The sequence below is a fragment of the Polypterus senegalus genome, chromosome 14, assembly GCF_016835505.1.
Source record: "Polypterus senegalus isolate Bchr_013 chromosome 14, ASM1683550v1, whole genome shotgun sequence".
In the NCBI taxonomy this organism is placed as follows: Eukaryota; Metazoa; Chordata; class Cladistia; order Polypteriformes; family Polypteridae; genus Polypterus; species Polypterus senegalus.
Window position 1 is genome coordinate 29,275,230 of NC_053167.1, and position 17,651 is coordinate 29,292,880.

The following is a 17,651-nucleotide window of genomic DNA, read 5'->3' on the forward strand; positions in this document are numbered from 1 at the left end:
CCATTGTCTTTTCACAAAAGACTGAGCTTTATATTGATTTGCATATTCAAAGTGGCATACTTCTGGGAGGAGTTGGGGCGGGACAGAAGGCGCGTGCACGAGCGTTACTTTTCACGCTAACTGCGATTTATGGAGCAGAAGAACACAGAAGTTGGAGTATGCACAGATTTCTGCATCTGGATTTTTCTGTGCGTAAGCACATTTCGGCTTTTGTGCTTACGTCTTGTTATAGTGCGAATTCTACGCACGGCGTTATACATGAGGACCCTGGTCTGAATGTCCTTAACTTCTTAATTTAGGATGCTTGATTTTCTAGAAAGCTTGTTGTTTTTACATATGTTTATTTTAAGGGAATATAAAATACTTTTTATTAGCTTTTGACCAAAACAAAAATCAAATCACTGCACTGGATATTTTTTTTTACCTTTAAGTACTGTTTTTAAGAGATTTTTCTTGAGCCGCTTGGTGGCACAGCAGTTAAGTGCCATTTTTTTCACAGCTACATTCAACTGGATTAGAATCACAGTTTGTTCAACATCTGTGTAAAATGTACAGATTGTCCTCATGTCTGCATGGCCTGGTCTCTTTCAACACTGGTTATTTTTTTATTAATGATGTGAGCACTGGGTTCATTTCAAACTCTAAATTGGACAGGATGGACTGCATGTCACGGTAACGTTTTAATGATTAAACAGGTTGAAAAATGGATGGACTTTTTCATGTTCTATGTTCAGTTCCTTGCCACTGACCATGTGATCACATTTTATTTGTTAGATGTTACCAGAACATATGAATATACATTCACCATTTGATCATTCAGTAATAATAAAAAAGGTTAAATCAAAAGAAAGTAAATTGTGCCAAGAGTGTGGAAAACCTGTTCAATCATTCATCCCTCACCTAATCTGCTGAATTCAGTTCAGTGTCACGGAGGCTGGAGGTTATTCTGGGTCTGTTGTTTACAAAATAGTAACCAGTCCTAAAAAGGGTGGTTCAGCATGGCATAGGGGTTAGTACTGATACCTCACAACTCCTGAGCCCTCTCCTAAGTTTGAATCCCATGCCTGGTCTCTGTCTGTGTGGAGTTTGCACATTCGCTGTGAGTTTGTGTCCCATATTCCAGAGACATGTATGTGAATTGACAATTCCAGATTTGCACCATGTCAGTGTGTGGGAATATGGGCTTGAATGTAACCTGTGATGGATGAAAATGGCTGATTGTTTTTTAAACAGGCTTCATCTGCCTTTAAGTCAATTCTGTCACTGAAATTTTGGTAGACAATCTCTTAGCCCCGCACTGTTGTCTGTTTTATTTACATTTCCTCAGCTATCCAAATCAGTTTTTACCAACATCTTTAGGCAGCAGATATAACCATGTAACACTTTTTCAGTGAAGTGTCACTGTGGGCAGGAGTCAATTTTATCTGTGTAGCCCCAGAAGGCAACAGTGAACCACAACATCAGCCAGCTTTGGAATGCATGTCTTGTTGAAGCCGATGGCCCCTCCACCATATAATTGCAGTAGTCTGATAAGAAAATGGTCCATTACTCTAGCCAAAGAGGCAGTTGTTTATGAATCAGATTACTCGACCACTGCCACAATCTGTTACACATGTCAATTTTGAGGTATGGCTGTTTTGTTTTTGTTTGTTACCAGCATGACTTATATAGGAAGATAATGACATGTTGTATAGAAAACTTTGCATTAGGCAATTACTGGCTTTGTAATATCAGACTCTTGGCTGCATAAGGCATGTAACTTCATTTGGATGCACTTAGGACAGTAGTTTCATTTTGGTAACTTTTACATTTGAGAAAATTATGCAGCATGTTGCCTTAAACATAACTATAAAGCAAGTCATTCATGTTGTCTGTTTTAATCAAACTTTTGCCAGTACACATTGTGAAACAAGCCCACTTGAATTGACACAACTGCTTCGGTTTGCAACAAGTTTAAGTAAAATTTGTATTTGATTCAGCAGCTGCAAAAAAATTCCTGTGGTAGACTGAAGGAAACCCGTCACACCACACACGTGCATAGCAGAGTAGCAGATGCTATGAGGAGCCCGAGGATATATGTTTTTTATTAATGTGGTTTCATGCTTTTGCTGTGCAGGCCCTGCCATTCTCTGGAGGAACAGCAGGTTCCTGTTTGAGCTATCCTGGCAAAACTCAGAAGGAAGTATATGATGTCCCCACTCTTCAGAGGCGTTCTTCACAGTTCACAGTAAGTCCAAACATCTTTATACCAATAATGTGGTTTGTTTGCATTTTTTCATTAGCTAATGCTATTAGGTTACAAACTACTTCACATTTTAAAAAATAGCCATAGCCATTTGGTGAAGATTTATTTTTAATGTTGCTTTCTTCCTCTTGTTTAATAATTTGTTCTAATAGCATCTGTTCTGTTTGTCTCAGATGCAGTCAGCCCCACCTGGCATACGGAAGCATCCTCAATTTGTCTCACAGTCTGAATTAGAAAAACCTCCACACCAGTGGTACAATATTCCTGGAATGACTAAAGCGTGCATTGGAAATGAAGGAAATGTAAGTTGCAGAGTAAAACATAACAATTTCACTTTCATTTTCAGCAACCCTTTCATTTTCTAATGCACAAAAACTATTTTCTTACTTGATTTGTAGAAGATTAACAATGGTTTGAAAGAACAAGTCTTCAAGTGACATTTACCTCCAAGCACACACTGGTTCTCTGTAAAATCAGAGTAGAATCTGTTTTTTACAATAAGGGTGCTATAAATTAGTTTGTTTTGTATGCTTATGGGAATGGTGACTAGTTCTAGGAAATGTCTATGTGTAGGACTGACTGATGGGTGTTTAGTTGCAAGAGATAAACTGAACAAAGCTATCTGCAAGGGTCTTTAAATTGAAAATGTTTTATTGTTCTCCACGAAAATGTGTGAAGTCTGTGCATTTTGGATTATCTCAGTTGAATTACAATGTGAATTGCTATTAGCAGTTGGTATAGCAGGGTTCTGATAAAGTAGAGCTGTCGCATTTGTAAATGTCATTAGTGATAGTGAGAAGTGATTACCATTGATTACCATAAAGTAAGGAGAAATTAAGGAGAAATTAAGTATGGTCTGCAAAATGAAAAATGCTTGCAGGTAGGCACTTGAAGTTGTGGAAACAAAGAGTTTTGACAGTAGGAGGGCTTTTAATTGAGAAAGTAGTGTTTAATGTACAGTAGGATTGATTACCCAGATTTGTTGGTTCAGATAAGTTTCACTGTGTTCTTTCAGGGTAGCACTCCACTTTAGGTTTTAATACACCATTGTCTATGTGAAGAACACTTTGGGTCACTTAGGCAATTTCACACTACATTTTTTAAACCAAGCTAAGCTGCATTTTTAAACATTGTAATTTACATTTTACCTGTAAACTTGTTGCATCAGTCTGAGTCTAATCCAATAAAAGAGCTGCAGAAAAATGCATTGAATTGAATTAAATTCCTTTAGCACAATAAAATGAACTCAATGTGCAGACTTCAGATTACACATTTATACTGCAGATCTGTCCTTTGTTTTTTCTTGTGAAGAGTTTGACCAGTGGGAGTGTTTCTCCATGCTAAAGAATGAGCAAATTGTTAGTCATGTGTTTCTCTGGTGGCAGCAGGATTGGCTGAACCATTTAAATTAACTAGGCAGATGCCTGGAGTGACAGAAGCTTTAGGGGTGGCATTTTCCTAAACATCACAGACCTAACATAGAAACACTCAAGACTAAATAGCTCCTCACTGTAATGCACGTCTCTCAGCATGCTCAATACACCAACACCAACCCCAGTAAAACTCGCTATAATACAAGTATTTCATAGCACTTGAAACACCAACGGTGAGCATCTCACCCTGCTCTTTGATATTTTATACATATAGCAATGTCATCTAGAATCCAAGACATATATATATATATATATATATATATATATATATATATATATATATATATATAAAAGTGTCAATTAAAGCTATACCTAGGTTACTAGAAATACTAGAGCTAGCAATGGGTGGCAGATATTTGAAATTGCTAAACAGAACTTGTAGATTCAAGTGAAGTTTATATAATGGACTGAACTTTTGTTAGATAACTATTTTTTGTAAGGAGAGTCTTTATTTTTTGTATAGCGAATGTAATCCTTAACTCTTAAATAGATCAATACATAATCTGTTGATCCATGCACAATGAAACATGGCAATGAAGGAGCTTCCTGACATTATCAAGACAGCACCAAGCAAAAGAATGAGAACCATCAAATAATATTAATTTTTTAAAGAAAACAAAAAAATCCATGAAACAGAACCAAAATACATTTAATCAGTCATTGTTAGGGAATCCATTCCCGGACGGGTTTATCCATTCCAGGGAATTCAGGAAACCAGCATGTCATTCCCGGGTATCAGTGCACGGGCATCTCACATGTGAACGGTTTTAGAACGACTGACACTTATTTTTAATAAAACTACTGCAGTATGTTGACAATCAATAAAAGACTAACCTTATCTACAAGCAGTTCATGCTGTCATATAAGTACATGTATCTAGTTCAGGGGTGCCCAATGCGTCGATCGCGTTGCATTCGAAAATTTTTTTTTTAAAACGTTAGTCTATCATATATCCTCCCTATGGCATTTGCCACTTGGTTGACATACAGGGCGGCCCACAGGTACGATCAAACGCGCGAACTACTGCAAAACTCCGGCTGTGATCTAGTTAGCCTTCCAATTTATATCGACTAAAGAAGGGATTTAAAAAAAATGTTTGGGGAGGGTATGGGCTTTATGTGTAATTAGAAGAGGATTTTTTTCTCTCACAATGTCACAATCGAAGTGCGTTTGTCTGATCTGTCAATCTATCATTGCTATTCCAAAGAAGGAAAATGTGGAAAGACACTTTCAAACTGTTCATAAAAACTACGAAACTGACTTCCTTCCGAAAAGCGATCTGAGAAAGAGAAAAGAGAGGGAACTAAAATCGCAGTTAATCGGACAGCCATCATTTTTCACTCGGCTGAATTCAAAAACTCCCTGACTGTATTATTCGGCTCTACTTATTTATGAGAGTCAGCCTTTTCCCACATGAAGATTATTAAATCCAAATACTGTAGTGACCATAAATGTATTGAATTGTTATTGTGCCATAAAGGTTATTCAGTTATGCAAGGTACGACAAGATATATTTTATGTATAAAGTATACTCAGGTTGAAATAATTTTACTGTCAAATAATGTAAAGAGTACGCGACGTGTGTTTCGCCTGAATTCTGGGCTCATTAGGCTTACGCACTTACTGCACCCCCTCTCGGGAATCGAACCTCGGACGTCAGCGCTAGAGGCAAATATATATACTTTTTAATGTAGGTAGATCATTTCGACCTGGTTATTTTAAAAGTAGCTCACAAGCCAAAAAACTGTGGGCACCCCTGATCTAGTTAGTTGCGGCTATAAGAGTGTAGAAAGCATAACTTGTCCAGCGTGCTGTCGTCCAGAAGAGAGCGTACTTCGTGCAGAGTACGCCAGCTGCTGAGAAAGCATGCTTTGTCTCCACTGAAGTAGGCAGCACAGTCATCCGATACTGATACACTTGTTCTAAACAACGCCTGCGCTTGCTGTTACTGTGAAACACTGCCATTTCACCTGTTACTGATGCATTCAGTTTCTTGTCATCATTCTGTGGTGGCAAGTTTCTTGGCACAGATAATGCGGATGCAACAGACTGACACATTGCAATTTCAAGTTGCTGTTCAAAGCTGTTGTCTGACAGACGTCAATGAAGTCTTCAGTTTTCAACTATAACTCTGTTATTTCTTGATCGATTTTTACACTTTTACACGCTATATATGCGAACTTGGCCGTTCCCAGGAATGAAAGCCCGGGATTGGATTCCCTAGTCACTATCCCAACACAGGTCACGGGGGTCTGCTGGAGCCAATTCCTGCCAATACAGGGCACAAGGCAGGAACAAATCCCAGGCAGGATGCTAGCCCACCGCAGGGCACACACACACACACACACACCAAGGACAATTTAGGATCACCAATGCATCTAACCTGCATGTCTTTGGACTGTGGGAGGAAACTGGAGCACCCAGAGGAAACCCACGCAGAAACAGGGAGAACATGCAAACTCCACGCAGGGAGGACCCGGGAAGCAAACTCAAATCTCCTAACTGCAAGGCAGCAGCGCTACCACTGTGCCACCATGCCGCCCCAAGAGTACATTAACACAGTAAATCATGTATAAAACAAAGAAAATAAAAACACAGGCACTCAAGGCAGTCCTGCTGTCTGCTTGCTCCACAAAAAGATACCTCCGTCTTTATAGAGTTCTGACCAGAAGGGGCAGAGTCAGTTGCCATCATTTTGCATGGAGGGCACTGAGGAAGGATAGGGAGACAACATTGTTAACGACAGCACCCCCTCTCATCCTGGAGTTACATACCTCAGATGAGCCCGGAAGGCAATCTTCCGATGTGCATGCATGACCATATATAGCATTTATAGCATTATTACACTTTGCAATTACATTACAACATATTGAAAAAGAATTATAGGTTAGTAGTTTATCTAAAATCTTCTACAGTGAATACTGCCCAAAAGCATTTTATAATACAGTATGTAATTGCTTAGTCTGAGCACTGGCGAGTTAAGTGATTTGCTGAAGGTCACACATTGAGCCAACCCAGGAAATTGGGTTTTATAATCCAGAACACCAGCTAAAAGTCACATTTCCTAGCCACCACTACTGATGACACTTAATGTAAAAAAGGGCCTGTAATTTAGACTCCCATTTAGCGTGGAAAGAGACCAGGAGAGCTATCAGACTCTGGGTCCCCACAGAGGAACCTAGGTTGCTACTTTTTATAAGCTGTAATCATATCATCTTTATTTTATATGACATCCATCATAATTTACTTTATAAAGCAAACAGAATATATTTCATAGTAAATTATAAACTATAACATTTTTAAACACTTGACTATAGGAGCTAAGATGACTTCACATTAGTTTGGTTTTGTTGTTGGATGAGCCAAGGAAAAATGATTTACATTTAAAACTCCAGAGCAGAATGAGCTTGCACCTCTGATACTCATGATTGGAAATTAAAATTCCACTAATATGGAAGCCTGCGGTGGGCTGGCGCCCTGCTCTGGATTTGTTCCTGCCTTGTGTCCTGTGCTGGCTGGGATTGGCTCCAGTGGACTCCCGTGACCCTGTGTTAGGATATCGTGTGTTGGAAAATGACTGACTGATGACTGAATGACTACTATGGAAGCTTACTCTTAACAGTGGTATCTCGGTATACATCCGCTTTGGAATAAGTCCAATTTGGTATACAGTATGTCCTGTTTGGACCCGAAAAATTTTGCTTGGTATATGACCTTTGTTTGGAATACGACTTCCATGCTAGAACACCATGCGCTACCCTTGTTTACCTCTCTCGAGACAAAGCCACGACTGCCCACGAGCGTCGGTACACTAGTTGCTAGTATTCAGTGAACAACCTGTGCTATAATTGTATGTGAATTTTCGTGTGATTTTGTGTTTTTTCACTTAATTTGTATTGATTTTTGAAAAGTATGAAGGTGGCATGCGTGGACATGGCTGCTGCATACCATATTTTGAGAATGACAGTATCTATGATTGTGAAAAACAAAGACGTTATTAAAAAGTAAAGTGAGGTTAAATTTTCATTTATTTCATCTAATTGCTTTTTGTCAAGTCAAGTCAAGTCAACTTTATTTATAAAGCACTTTACCTACAACAGCCGCTGACCAAAGTGCTGAACACAGACTAAAATAAATTTTAAACAAAGACAAAATAATAAATAAGTAGATAAAATACAATAAACAAAACAAATTAAAAGATAGTAAAAACAACTAAACAGAGTTTACACAGAGTAAAATCAACTGCTCACACAGGATCAAATGCCAAACCAAAAAGGTAAGTCTTAAGAGCAGACTTAAAAATGGGCAGTGAGGAGGCCTGTCTAATGTGGATCGGCAGTGAATTCCAAAGCCGTGGAGCCACAACGGAAAAAAAAATTGTATTTATTTATTTTAGTATTAAGCAGTGTTTAAATTATTTTATACAACCCCATCAATATATAATATTCCAATAACAATAGGATTTTTTTTCATGGGAACGGATTGATCATTTTCCTTTTATTTCTTATAGGAAAAATTTGTTTGGTATACGTCCTGTTTGGTATAAGTCAAAGGATCTGGAACGGATTAAGGATGTATACCGAGATACCACTGTATTTGTCTTCTGAATTAACTTCTGTTATCATAAATTGCTTGTCATGCTATTTAAGGAACAGTTTACATAATATATACTTCCTGATTAACTATCATTTTGCCTCCATTATACAAGAACTTCTCTTAGTGAGTCATGGCAGCCAGTCAGAGAGTCATGGCAGCCAGTCACTGAGCTGGGCTGACCAGGCCCTTCAATTACCTGGCAACATTCTCCAGACTCTGCTTGGGAGTACTCGGACACTGCCTTGATATTTATTATCCTCCAGGAAGTCCTGGGTCTCTCTAGTGGTCTGTGGCTTGTACACCCGTCATGAAAAAATCCCAGGGGCATCCTAATAACAAGTTGAAACCGTCATAACCTGTCTTTCTTGATCCAAGGAAGGAGCAGCTCCATTCTGAGGTCTTTCCTTATATCCAAGCTTCTCATGGAGTGTATGCCCTGTAACCCAGCATAGGAACTTTGTTTTATCTGTTTATATTCATGATTAGATCTTTCAGTCACTATGCAGAGCTCATTACCATACAAAAATTGTATAATACAGAAAGACTCAAAATCAGTTAGTAATTGCCGATAATTCACAGTAAAATGATTTCTTACACTCTCCGGATCAATATTGTAAATCACATACTAAATACAGTTTTAAGAGTTAATTAATCTTTATTTTAATTCAACTCTCTGATCTTACATTTGTCACTCAACGCTCTTTACGTCCATTTCTCCAGGTCTATGCAGTTCCTCCAGCTATGTGCCAGGACCCCAGTTATGACATACCTGTTCCATCAAGTGAAGAGGGTCAAAAGAGGCTAAACGTTGGTTACAATACACTTCCAAATCCACGGAAATCTGATTGGATCTATGATGTTCCAGTTTCTCCAGAAAAGCAGGAGCTGAAGTCCTCTGGCCTGGGATCCTATGGCACACTGCCCTCAAAAGGTGGGATATGTGGAAGGCAACTTTTCTACGACACCTTGCCTGCTCGAACTGGAGAGAAACCCACTCCTCTCAACACAAGTTCTGTTTACGACATCCCAAAGTCCACCATTGACACAAGTGTGGAAAATAAATGTATAACTAGAACCAACAATGCTGATCTATATGATGTACCCCCAAGTGTAAAACAACAGGTATTTCAAGTTCAGAGTATGTATGATGTTCCCCAGTCTACAGGAGAACATTCCCCCCGCAGATCGTCCAACAATCCTGCACCCCTGCAGTCTCATATGACTTCTACCACATTCCCCATCATGCACAGGGAAGTGCCTTGCCCTATGTATGACCGTCCACGGGGTTCCATGGGAAGAGAGGGACAAATAATGGGAGGAGGGCCAGCTGATGTATCAGCACCCAAAGAACCAGTTATAGAAAACAGTGAGCAAGAAGAAAATTCAAGTGTCAAAAGTGCAGACAGCCAACGCAACAGCACAGCCTCTACATCATCTACCTCCTCTTGTGATTCTTTGCCACCCACATCTCTGTCACCAGAGCCACAGAGAGAGGTGACACTCACCTTAGAAGAAGCTATTATGAAGCTTGGCCAGCTTCAGTCAGATGTGTGTCAACCAGTGTCACGGCTTATGGTGTTCATCAGCAGTCAGTGGAGAGCAAGGCATCATCTGGCAGTTCACTTAGAAGAAGTTAGATCTGCAACTGAAGAGATTACAGCCTCCATGGCTCACTTCCTAGATTTTGCTCGAGATGTGAGAGGCAATGCTAAACATCTTAAAGACATTAGCCTACAGGCACGGCTCCATAAGCAGTTAGCTATTGTGGAGGATTCTGGACTTATCCTGCAGGAAGCTGCTGAAGCCTTAGCAAAGTTAGGATGGCATATTGACTCTCTTGTTCAAGAAGATACCCATACTGCTGGTACACCTGATCACCTCGATAGGTTTGTGATGGTTGCTCGAACCGTTCCTGAAGATGTTAAAAGACTTGTTTCCATTCTTAATGCCAATAGCAAACTTCTGTTCAGGCAGAATCCAAAGATCAGTGAAGTAAAGGACAGAGGGAAGTCTGATCCAGAGAAAATAAAGACAAATATGGATCAGACTCAAGAGTTCATGGATTCAGGTGTTGAAGACAACGACTATGTCCAGCTGCAGGTAACTTTTTTCTAATGTGCAGTGATTGTAATAAGCTAATTAATTAAATTTTTTGTGAGGTTTTACATTTTATTTTACTTTTGCCTGGTATAAGAGTGAGTGGCAAAGAGTAGTGATTTAGTGCTGCTATGTCTGAACAATAGGACAACGGTTTATGGTACTGGCTAATTTGCTTTCTGTGTTCAGTTTTCATGTTCTCTGTGTTTGTGTGGGGTTTTTCTTCAGATGCTATAGTTTTCTTTAGTAGATTGGCCCTAGTATACCTGAGGGCATGTGTTTATTTGACTGGTGCTTTATCCAGGGTTGTTTCCTACCTTGTTTCTGAAGTTGTGGGCACCCCTAAAATTGGAAACTTTTATCCAGATATGTGTCCTCTGCTTTTTATTCAATGGATAGGATTTGAAAAAAATCTTTATTAGACCATCTATATATGTTTATACTGGTTAGACCAATACCAGGTCACTGGGAGCAAGGCAAATATCAACTTTGGAGAATATATTATTTCATCACAGGACACACTCATATCAGGGCAGTTTTGAAACACTACTTAATCTGACATGCTTGTCTTCTGAATGTGGGGAGAAACCAGAAAACCTAAAGAAAACCCACCCAAAGAAAGTTGCAGGCTTCACTAAGAGAGCGCCTGAACTGGGATTTGAACCCATGTCACATAAGCTGGGCAGCAGTAATCAAAACACCACTGTGTACCTCTATATTATGCCCAAAATCATAATGGGAAAATAAGATAGACAGAAAGCTGTCTAGGGCAGCATTGTGATGCAGTGACTTGCAATATTCTGCACTTCCTGTGCCAGGTGTTGTCTACATGAACTTTGCACATTCTGTCCATGAATCTCTATTTTTTTTCCTCATATACTCCAGTTTACTCTCATATCCCCAAAATGTGCATGTCAGTCTGATTGGTGGCTATCAATTGGTAAGTTGATGTGTCCTGCATCACACTGACAGCCCATCCTAGCTTGAACTTTGCCTTGCATTTTTGTTGCCAGGATAGATGCTGGGCCCTTGTGAGTAATAGTTGTACTAAGCTCTTATGAGTATTACATTGAAATTAGTTCTTTTGGAATTAGGAGTGGTAAAATTTAGACTAAAATAATCTCAAAATACAGGACACCTATACTGTGCATGTTTTGTAAAATCTATTTATGTATTGCAGATCCAGCATTCTGTGTTTAAATCCTATGACTGTTCATTGTCTGCGTTGAAGTTTTCTTGTGGGTACTCAGGTCCCAGATAGATCCACAAATATATGTGTTTGAGGTTAATTTGTGGCTCTAAATAGGCCAAGTATGAATGTGGGTTAGTGCACGAGTGGACTGGCACTGCATTTCTGGGCTGGTATCTACCCTGGACTCATTGATGTTGACATAGGCTGCAGTCATCTGCTATTTGGAATAGGATTTTATGGATGTGTATCCATAAAATCGATGGTCTTCTGACAAACTGGGTTACTTTGTTTTAAACTTTTTCCTGAAATTAGTTCAGTTTTGTTTGTGCAGTGTTTGAGTTTTAAAATAATAAAATGGGAATTAAAGGACGGTGTGAATGAAATGCCACATAGCGATAATTTTACAAAAATATCAGTACTTAAATTTATAGAATTACTGATATGAATGAACATACTTCACCTTTTAAATATCTAATTTAAGACTATTACTTGAGGATAGATAGATAGATAGATAGATAGATAGATAGATAGATAGATAGATAGATAGATAGATAGATAGATAGATAGATAGATAGACTTGTTTCTAAAATGACCCAGGATGTTTGTTGTTTTCATATACTTCAAGTAGAGTTCTGGACTCATGTAGTTGAGATGTAATTTCAGAGGAAAGAAGAGTTTGAAGAGCAACAAAAGGCTCTGAAGCACAAGGCACCTTTGAAGACTCCATTGGCCATTCGTCCTCAGCAGGTATTTAACCTCAATACCATGTATTGTTCCTTCTGTATTTTTTGTCATATACATTGCCCTACATTTTCATTGTTCTCTATAAAGTCATCCAGCAAATAGGCAACTTTCTAAAATACTGTATATAACATTATGACAACATTACAGGTAAGTAAACACACTATATAAACACATTTATTATATAGACTTAAATTAAAAACTACAGGTTGATTTCAGAAATAATAGAACACAGTGTTCAAGTTTTAGTTCCTGCTGCAGAGCATGTACTCATTTAGTAGACGTTATTGAAATTAAGGATATCTGCCTATCCATTTTCTAAACCTGTTTAACCCAAACCTTTGTATTAAAAGCGTGCATTTTTAATATTCAGCTAAAAGCTATATTTATGTCAAAGCTCCAACTAATGCAGTTACTTGTTTCCATTAAATCATTCATTGTGGTGAGCAGCTATGGGAAGGTTTTGTGTTGCCTGGACATCTGCATGGGCTTCTGCAGCTAGCTCAGTTTCCTCCCATGCTGTAAAGATGAGGTACCTTGCATGGGTGTGTGCATGCTTGGACCCAATGATTCATCGGTGACGCTATATTGGACTAAGCAGGTTTAAGACAATAAATGGGTGGATGTATTTTAAAAATGATTCTTTTTGCAATATGGTTATGTATAATATTCTTGAATATTGTTAAAAGGGAACAGGTGTAGAGGGTCATCTGACATCGGTGTACTAATTTAAAGAAAACTTGAGTCACCAGAGAGCTGTGTTAAGGCTAAAAAGTAGATCAGGAAGAGTTAGGCAGATTTTTTTCGTATTGCTTTTAGGGAACAGTGGACAGGGAGCAGTGTTCTCCAGTGAACTCGAAAGGGTCAGTTGTAGATTGGGCAGGAAGTGAAGAGATTAAGTAAGGGTTGTCTTTTAAAATATCCTTGCTGCTCATAGGTATATTTTTCAGTCCTACTCACTGGAAACAACTGAGCCCTGCAGAGTGTACCCACTGCATGAAAGAGCACTTTTGACCCCATTATAAGGACCAACAACAGTAAGACATGATAGCCCCTCTTAGATATGTTGTTAACCTGAGCATGAGTATCTGTTACAGTGGGCCACCTGCCTTTCAAATGACAGGTTGACTGCTGAGCAACAGTTGCTTGCCTGCCGTCTACAAAAAGCACTTGTACACAGGCAGCTGCTCCCAAAGGTCACTTTTACTACAGAAGTAGGGACGTTTGCTAAGAGGAAGCAGAGCTTTTTGTTTAGTTAGTGTTTTGAAAAAAATGTCTTAATTAAGAGTTCTCTGCAATGTTTAAGTTACGAAAGATAATTTTGGATACAGGGATGCTAAGCCTGAAACAAAGTGGCAGTGAGCATTATTTAATGAAGAAGTTAGCAAAATGAGAAGATAGAAAATTCTGATTATCAAGATGGAAAATTCTGATTATCAGCTCCAGCTCACATACAGAGACAGGAAGTCAAGACTCAAAAGACATGACTTGAAAACCACAAACTGCAAAGTTTTCACTTTGCTGACAGCATTAAGCTGCCTGAAGGGGTCGATGTTGGAGTTCTGAAGCGTTTCAGAAGCAGTCTTAAGGCTGTGGGGTTTGAGGGGGAGTGTCTCCCTGAGTCTGTTTTTGTGTGCTTTTCTTCATTTGTTCTGCCCAAAGCATTCCTTCTCCTTTGCTTTGCTCTGGGTCTCTTCAGTTCCTCCATACCAGTATAATTACTGACTAGGAGGTGTAAGCGTGACTTTCAAATATTTATTTAAATGTATCCAAATGGCTCCTGTCTCTGTTCTGATCAATCATTTGTAATTGTCCCCTGCTGCACGGTGGTGCCCAGTGTATCAAACAGGAGAACTTCGTGTTTTCCACATTGAACCAAGATATCCCCATAGCTGCCAATATATTTCAGTCACTTTATTAAGTTATTTCACCTAATGGCTCGCATGATAAAGATACACTAAGATGTATAAACTAATCATGACTGGCCATGATTTCAAAATCATACCAGTGTTTTGTAATGTTTTCCATTTCTCCTCTTGCCTGTGACATCTTAGTCCTTCTGTTTAATGCCATCAGCACTCTCTAAGATGCAGTGCGGGTCACTCCATGGACAGGGTACCATTCAAGCAGTAGACAAATTTACGGTCATAAATACAATGAAGGGTGCTAGAAAGAGCTGTCCAACCTTTTTAATGTTCAGACAACTGCTTGAAATGAGATGGTCCTACTGATGGTGAAACAAGACATCAGTCAGCGAGTGTAACTGTCTCAGATGTACATGAGTGTTAAGTGACTTTCAGTCTTTTTTTTTTTTAAGTTGTTGCATTTTGTCTCTTTGGCACCATACAGGCTGAGGAAAAGGCAGTTTCTTCTACAAAAGGAAAGGAGTGTGGCACACAAGTCCAGATGGTGTCCTCAGAACACTGTCGCCTTTACTTTGGGGCTTTACAGAAGGCGATTGGTGTATTTGTCACAAGCCTCATTGATGGCCAACCGCCTGAGAAATTCATTTCGCACAGCAAGCTGGTGATCATGGTCGGCCAGAAGCTGGTGGACTGCTTGTGTAAGGAGGCCCACAAGAGTGAGTTGGGCCGGGACTTGCTGAGCAAAAGCAACCATCTGTGTGCTCTACTTAAGCAGCTGGCGGTAGCCACCAAGAAAGCTGCAGTTCATTTCCCCGACAAGATTGCTCTGCAGGAGGCACAAGATTTTGCCAAAGAGCTGGCACAAAGAGCACAGAACTTTCGGACATCTCTGCAGCTGTGAAATACCCAGTGGCAGAAGAACTTCTGGTTTTCCACTTTAAAATTTGCACCTGATACTTTGAAAAACATTTGGGCATAAGATGCTGTAAATACTTTGGTACAGAGAAAGCAATTTCTTGAAACTAGAGAAGCAGTCTAACATGATGGCAACAGGCTGTTTTCTAATAATCCTGCTCCTGCCATCCTGGAGTAGCCTGCAGCACACTTTAAGGCACGGGTGGGCAGATTCAGTCCTGGAGGGCTGCAGTGGTTGCAGGTTTTTGTTCCAACCCAGTTGCTTAATTAAAAACCAATCCTTGTCAATTCTTTAATTTCATGGCTTGTTAGTACTTTAACTCTGCCATCTCGTCATTCTCATATCCTAGATTTTTTTTCCTTTCTAAGGGTATCATCCAAATCATTTGAAGTCTAAAACAGACAAGTTATTCTTAGTCCTTCACTTTTTTCTCTTCACTTTCCTTCCAAGTATTTATATAAACCCAATAGTGCATGATAAATACACACAGGTGTAAATGGAAACAAGCTAAATGGAGAAATGCTGGTTCCTTTTGTCATTTGCATCTTATTGCTGATAAGGAGCAATTAAAAACCAAGACTACAGCTGTTTAAGACTAAAATAAGCAATAAGGGTTCGAAGTCTTTATGAGCGAGACCACTAAAGTGAAGCAGAAGTGTTACTTGAGCAGTAAGTGCTTCTTATTAAGCAATTGGGTTGGAACGAAAACCTGCAGCCACTGCGACCCTCCAGGACTGAATCTGCCCACTCCTGCTTAAAGGGGAAAGCTGCATCTCTTGTGGATGGCAAGGTAGTTGAATACATGAATATTATGCTAAATATATTTTTTTGTTTATATTGTGCATATTTTTGTCAAAATGGTTAAATAACTGAGAATACCAAGAGCTTTGTGGCAGAGTGAAAATCCCAGTAGCACCATCTCAGTGATCCCAATATTTGTCTGTCTAACTGGCTTGCCCTGTCTTCCTCAAAGGTGTTTTGTCCAAAGCCCCCTGAACAGGTCTTTAGATGTACAAAGACCTTCACACGGCTGCCAGCCAGCTTTGGGACATTCCTCTCCACCATGGTGTCATTAAGGCTCAGGTCTTATGCTATATTTATACACATTGAACCAGAACACCAACGGTTTGTCTTGTTGCTCAGTATTTGAAGCATTGCATCCAAACACATCAGAACTTTTTTGAAATGGGGACACAGTGGTGTAGTGGATCCCGGAGTCTTGAGTTCAAACTTTGTGCCTGTTTCTTGTCCATGTAGAGTTTGCACATTCTCCTTTGTGTTTTATGTGTGTTTTATCCTAATCCCCAAAGGCACATATGTCAGATGAATTGGCAAGTCCAAACTGACTGTATATGGGTTTGAACGAGATGGACTGGCTCTAGCCCCTCTGTGACCCTGAGTTGGGTTAGGCAGTTTTGAGAGTTTTCTGGGATGTAATATTTAAAAGAATGCACAAGCTTAAAAATTGGTACAAACAAGCACCTCCAAACAGACACAGGAGATTAAATAGCCATGAATCTTTGACATGGCCCTCGTACTGCCCACTACTGGAATAAAACTAAAGTCGGTATACTGAGGAATTGAGCCTGCCAGCCCAAGAGCTAGGTGGTCGGTACAACAGTCACTTGTATGCTTTGCCACCCTACCATGACACGGCTGTGATCGCTCAGTACTGTCAGCCTTGATCCCCTTCTCCTAATTATCAGGTCAGAGTGGCCTGAAAACTAAACCTGGCCAAATACAACACTGCAATAATAAATTTGAGTCGGTCAGTATTTAGAGCGCCTGTCATACACGTTGGAGCTTTATAGTCCAGATTCAGTGCCACTATATGTATCAACATATTTTATTGCAAAGTGCCACAGTGATGATCATTTAACCAAAGCACTTTAGAAAATAATAATTAAGTAAACTCAACCACCTTAGTACGCCAGCAGCGGGAGTCTCTTGCCGGTAGAGGGCACCCGAGCGCAGTTTGTATTCAGTGTCCACAGCAGAGCTGCTGCCACAGAGCCCGATTAACGCGCTTCAGATTTTATCTGTGGGCCGCTCCAGTGCGTTTCACTTCAGCTTGTCCTGGTCCACAGTGTGCGAATGAACCGATAAAAACCACATGGGCACCTCCATTACCGACACCAGCTGCCTGGCAAACTGCCAATGTCTGCAGCGTCGGGCTGTCAATTCAAACCGCTGTCGAAAAGCCAAATAATGGGTGCATTCCTTCCGACTATTTACAGTTTGACATGTTTTTATTGGGGGTGGTTAGGAGGGTTTTTATCACGTTATTTAATTTCTATTTTGATTATTAAATATTTCTTGAAGATGTAGCCTGTTGTTGATTTATGTGTGGTGTCGTTTCCATTGAAGTGCTTCGCAATTCGCCGTAAAGTCTTTTTCGGGGCCGTTAGCAGGAGGTGAAGCCAAGGAAACCGGTATCTGCTTTGAACTTGCGTGAGCGTCTGCTTGTGAAATACAGTAATACGATCAGCGTTTGGAAGTCTAAAGTGATGTTCTGCCTGTTGACCACTAGAGTGCGCCATTACTCCTTCACATAGAAAGAAAATGA

At 39.7% G+C, this 17,651-nt stretch overlaps 1 protein-coding gene across 1 annotated transcript in view; it reads left to right on the forward strand.

Moving 5' to 3' along the window:
* Positions 1-15,355, forward strand: part of cass4 (Cas scaffold protein family member 4) — a 68,086-nt gene extending 52,731 nt beyond the window's left edge. Inside the window, exons 3-7 of the mRNA XM_039735611.1 lie at positions 2,117-2,227; positions 2,419-2,547; positions 8,995-10,374; positions 12,227-12,310; positions 14,654-15,355. Coding sequence (XP_039591545.1) covers positions 2,117-2,227; positions 2,419-2,547; positions 8,995-10,374; positions 12,227-12,310; positions 14,654-15,070 — 2,121 coding nt within the window. The 3' untranslated portion in view covers positions 15,071-15,355. The remainder of the gene's footprint in view (positions 1-2,116; positions 2,228-2,418; positions 2,548-8,994; positions 10,375-12,226; positions 12,311-14,653) is intronic.
* The last annotated feature ends 2,296 nt before the right edge of the window (positions 15,356-17,651 follow it).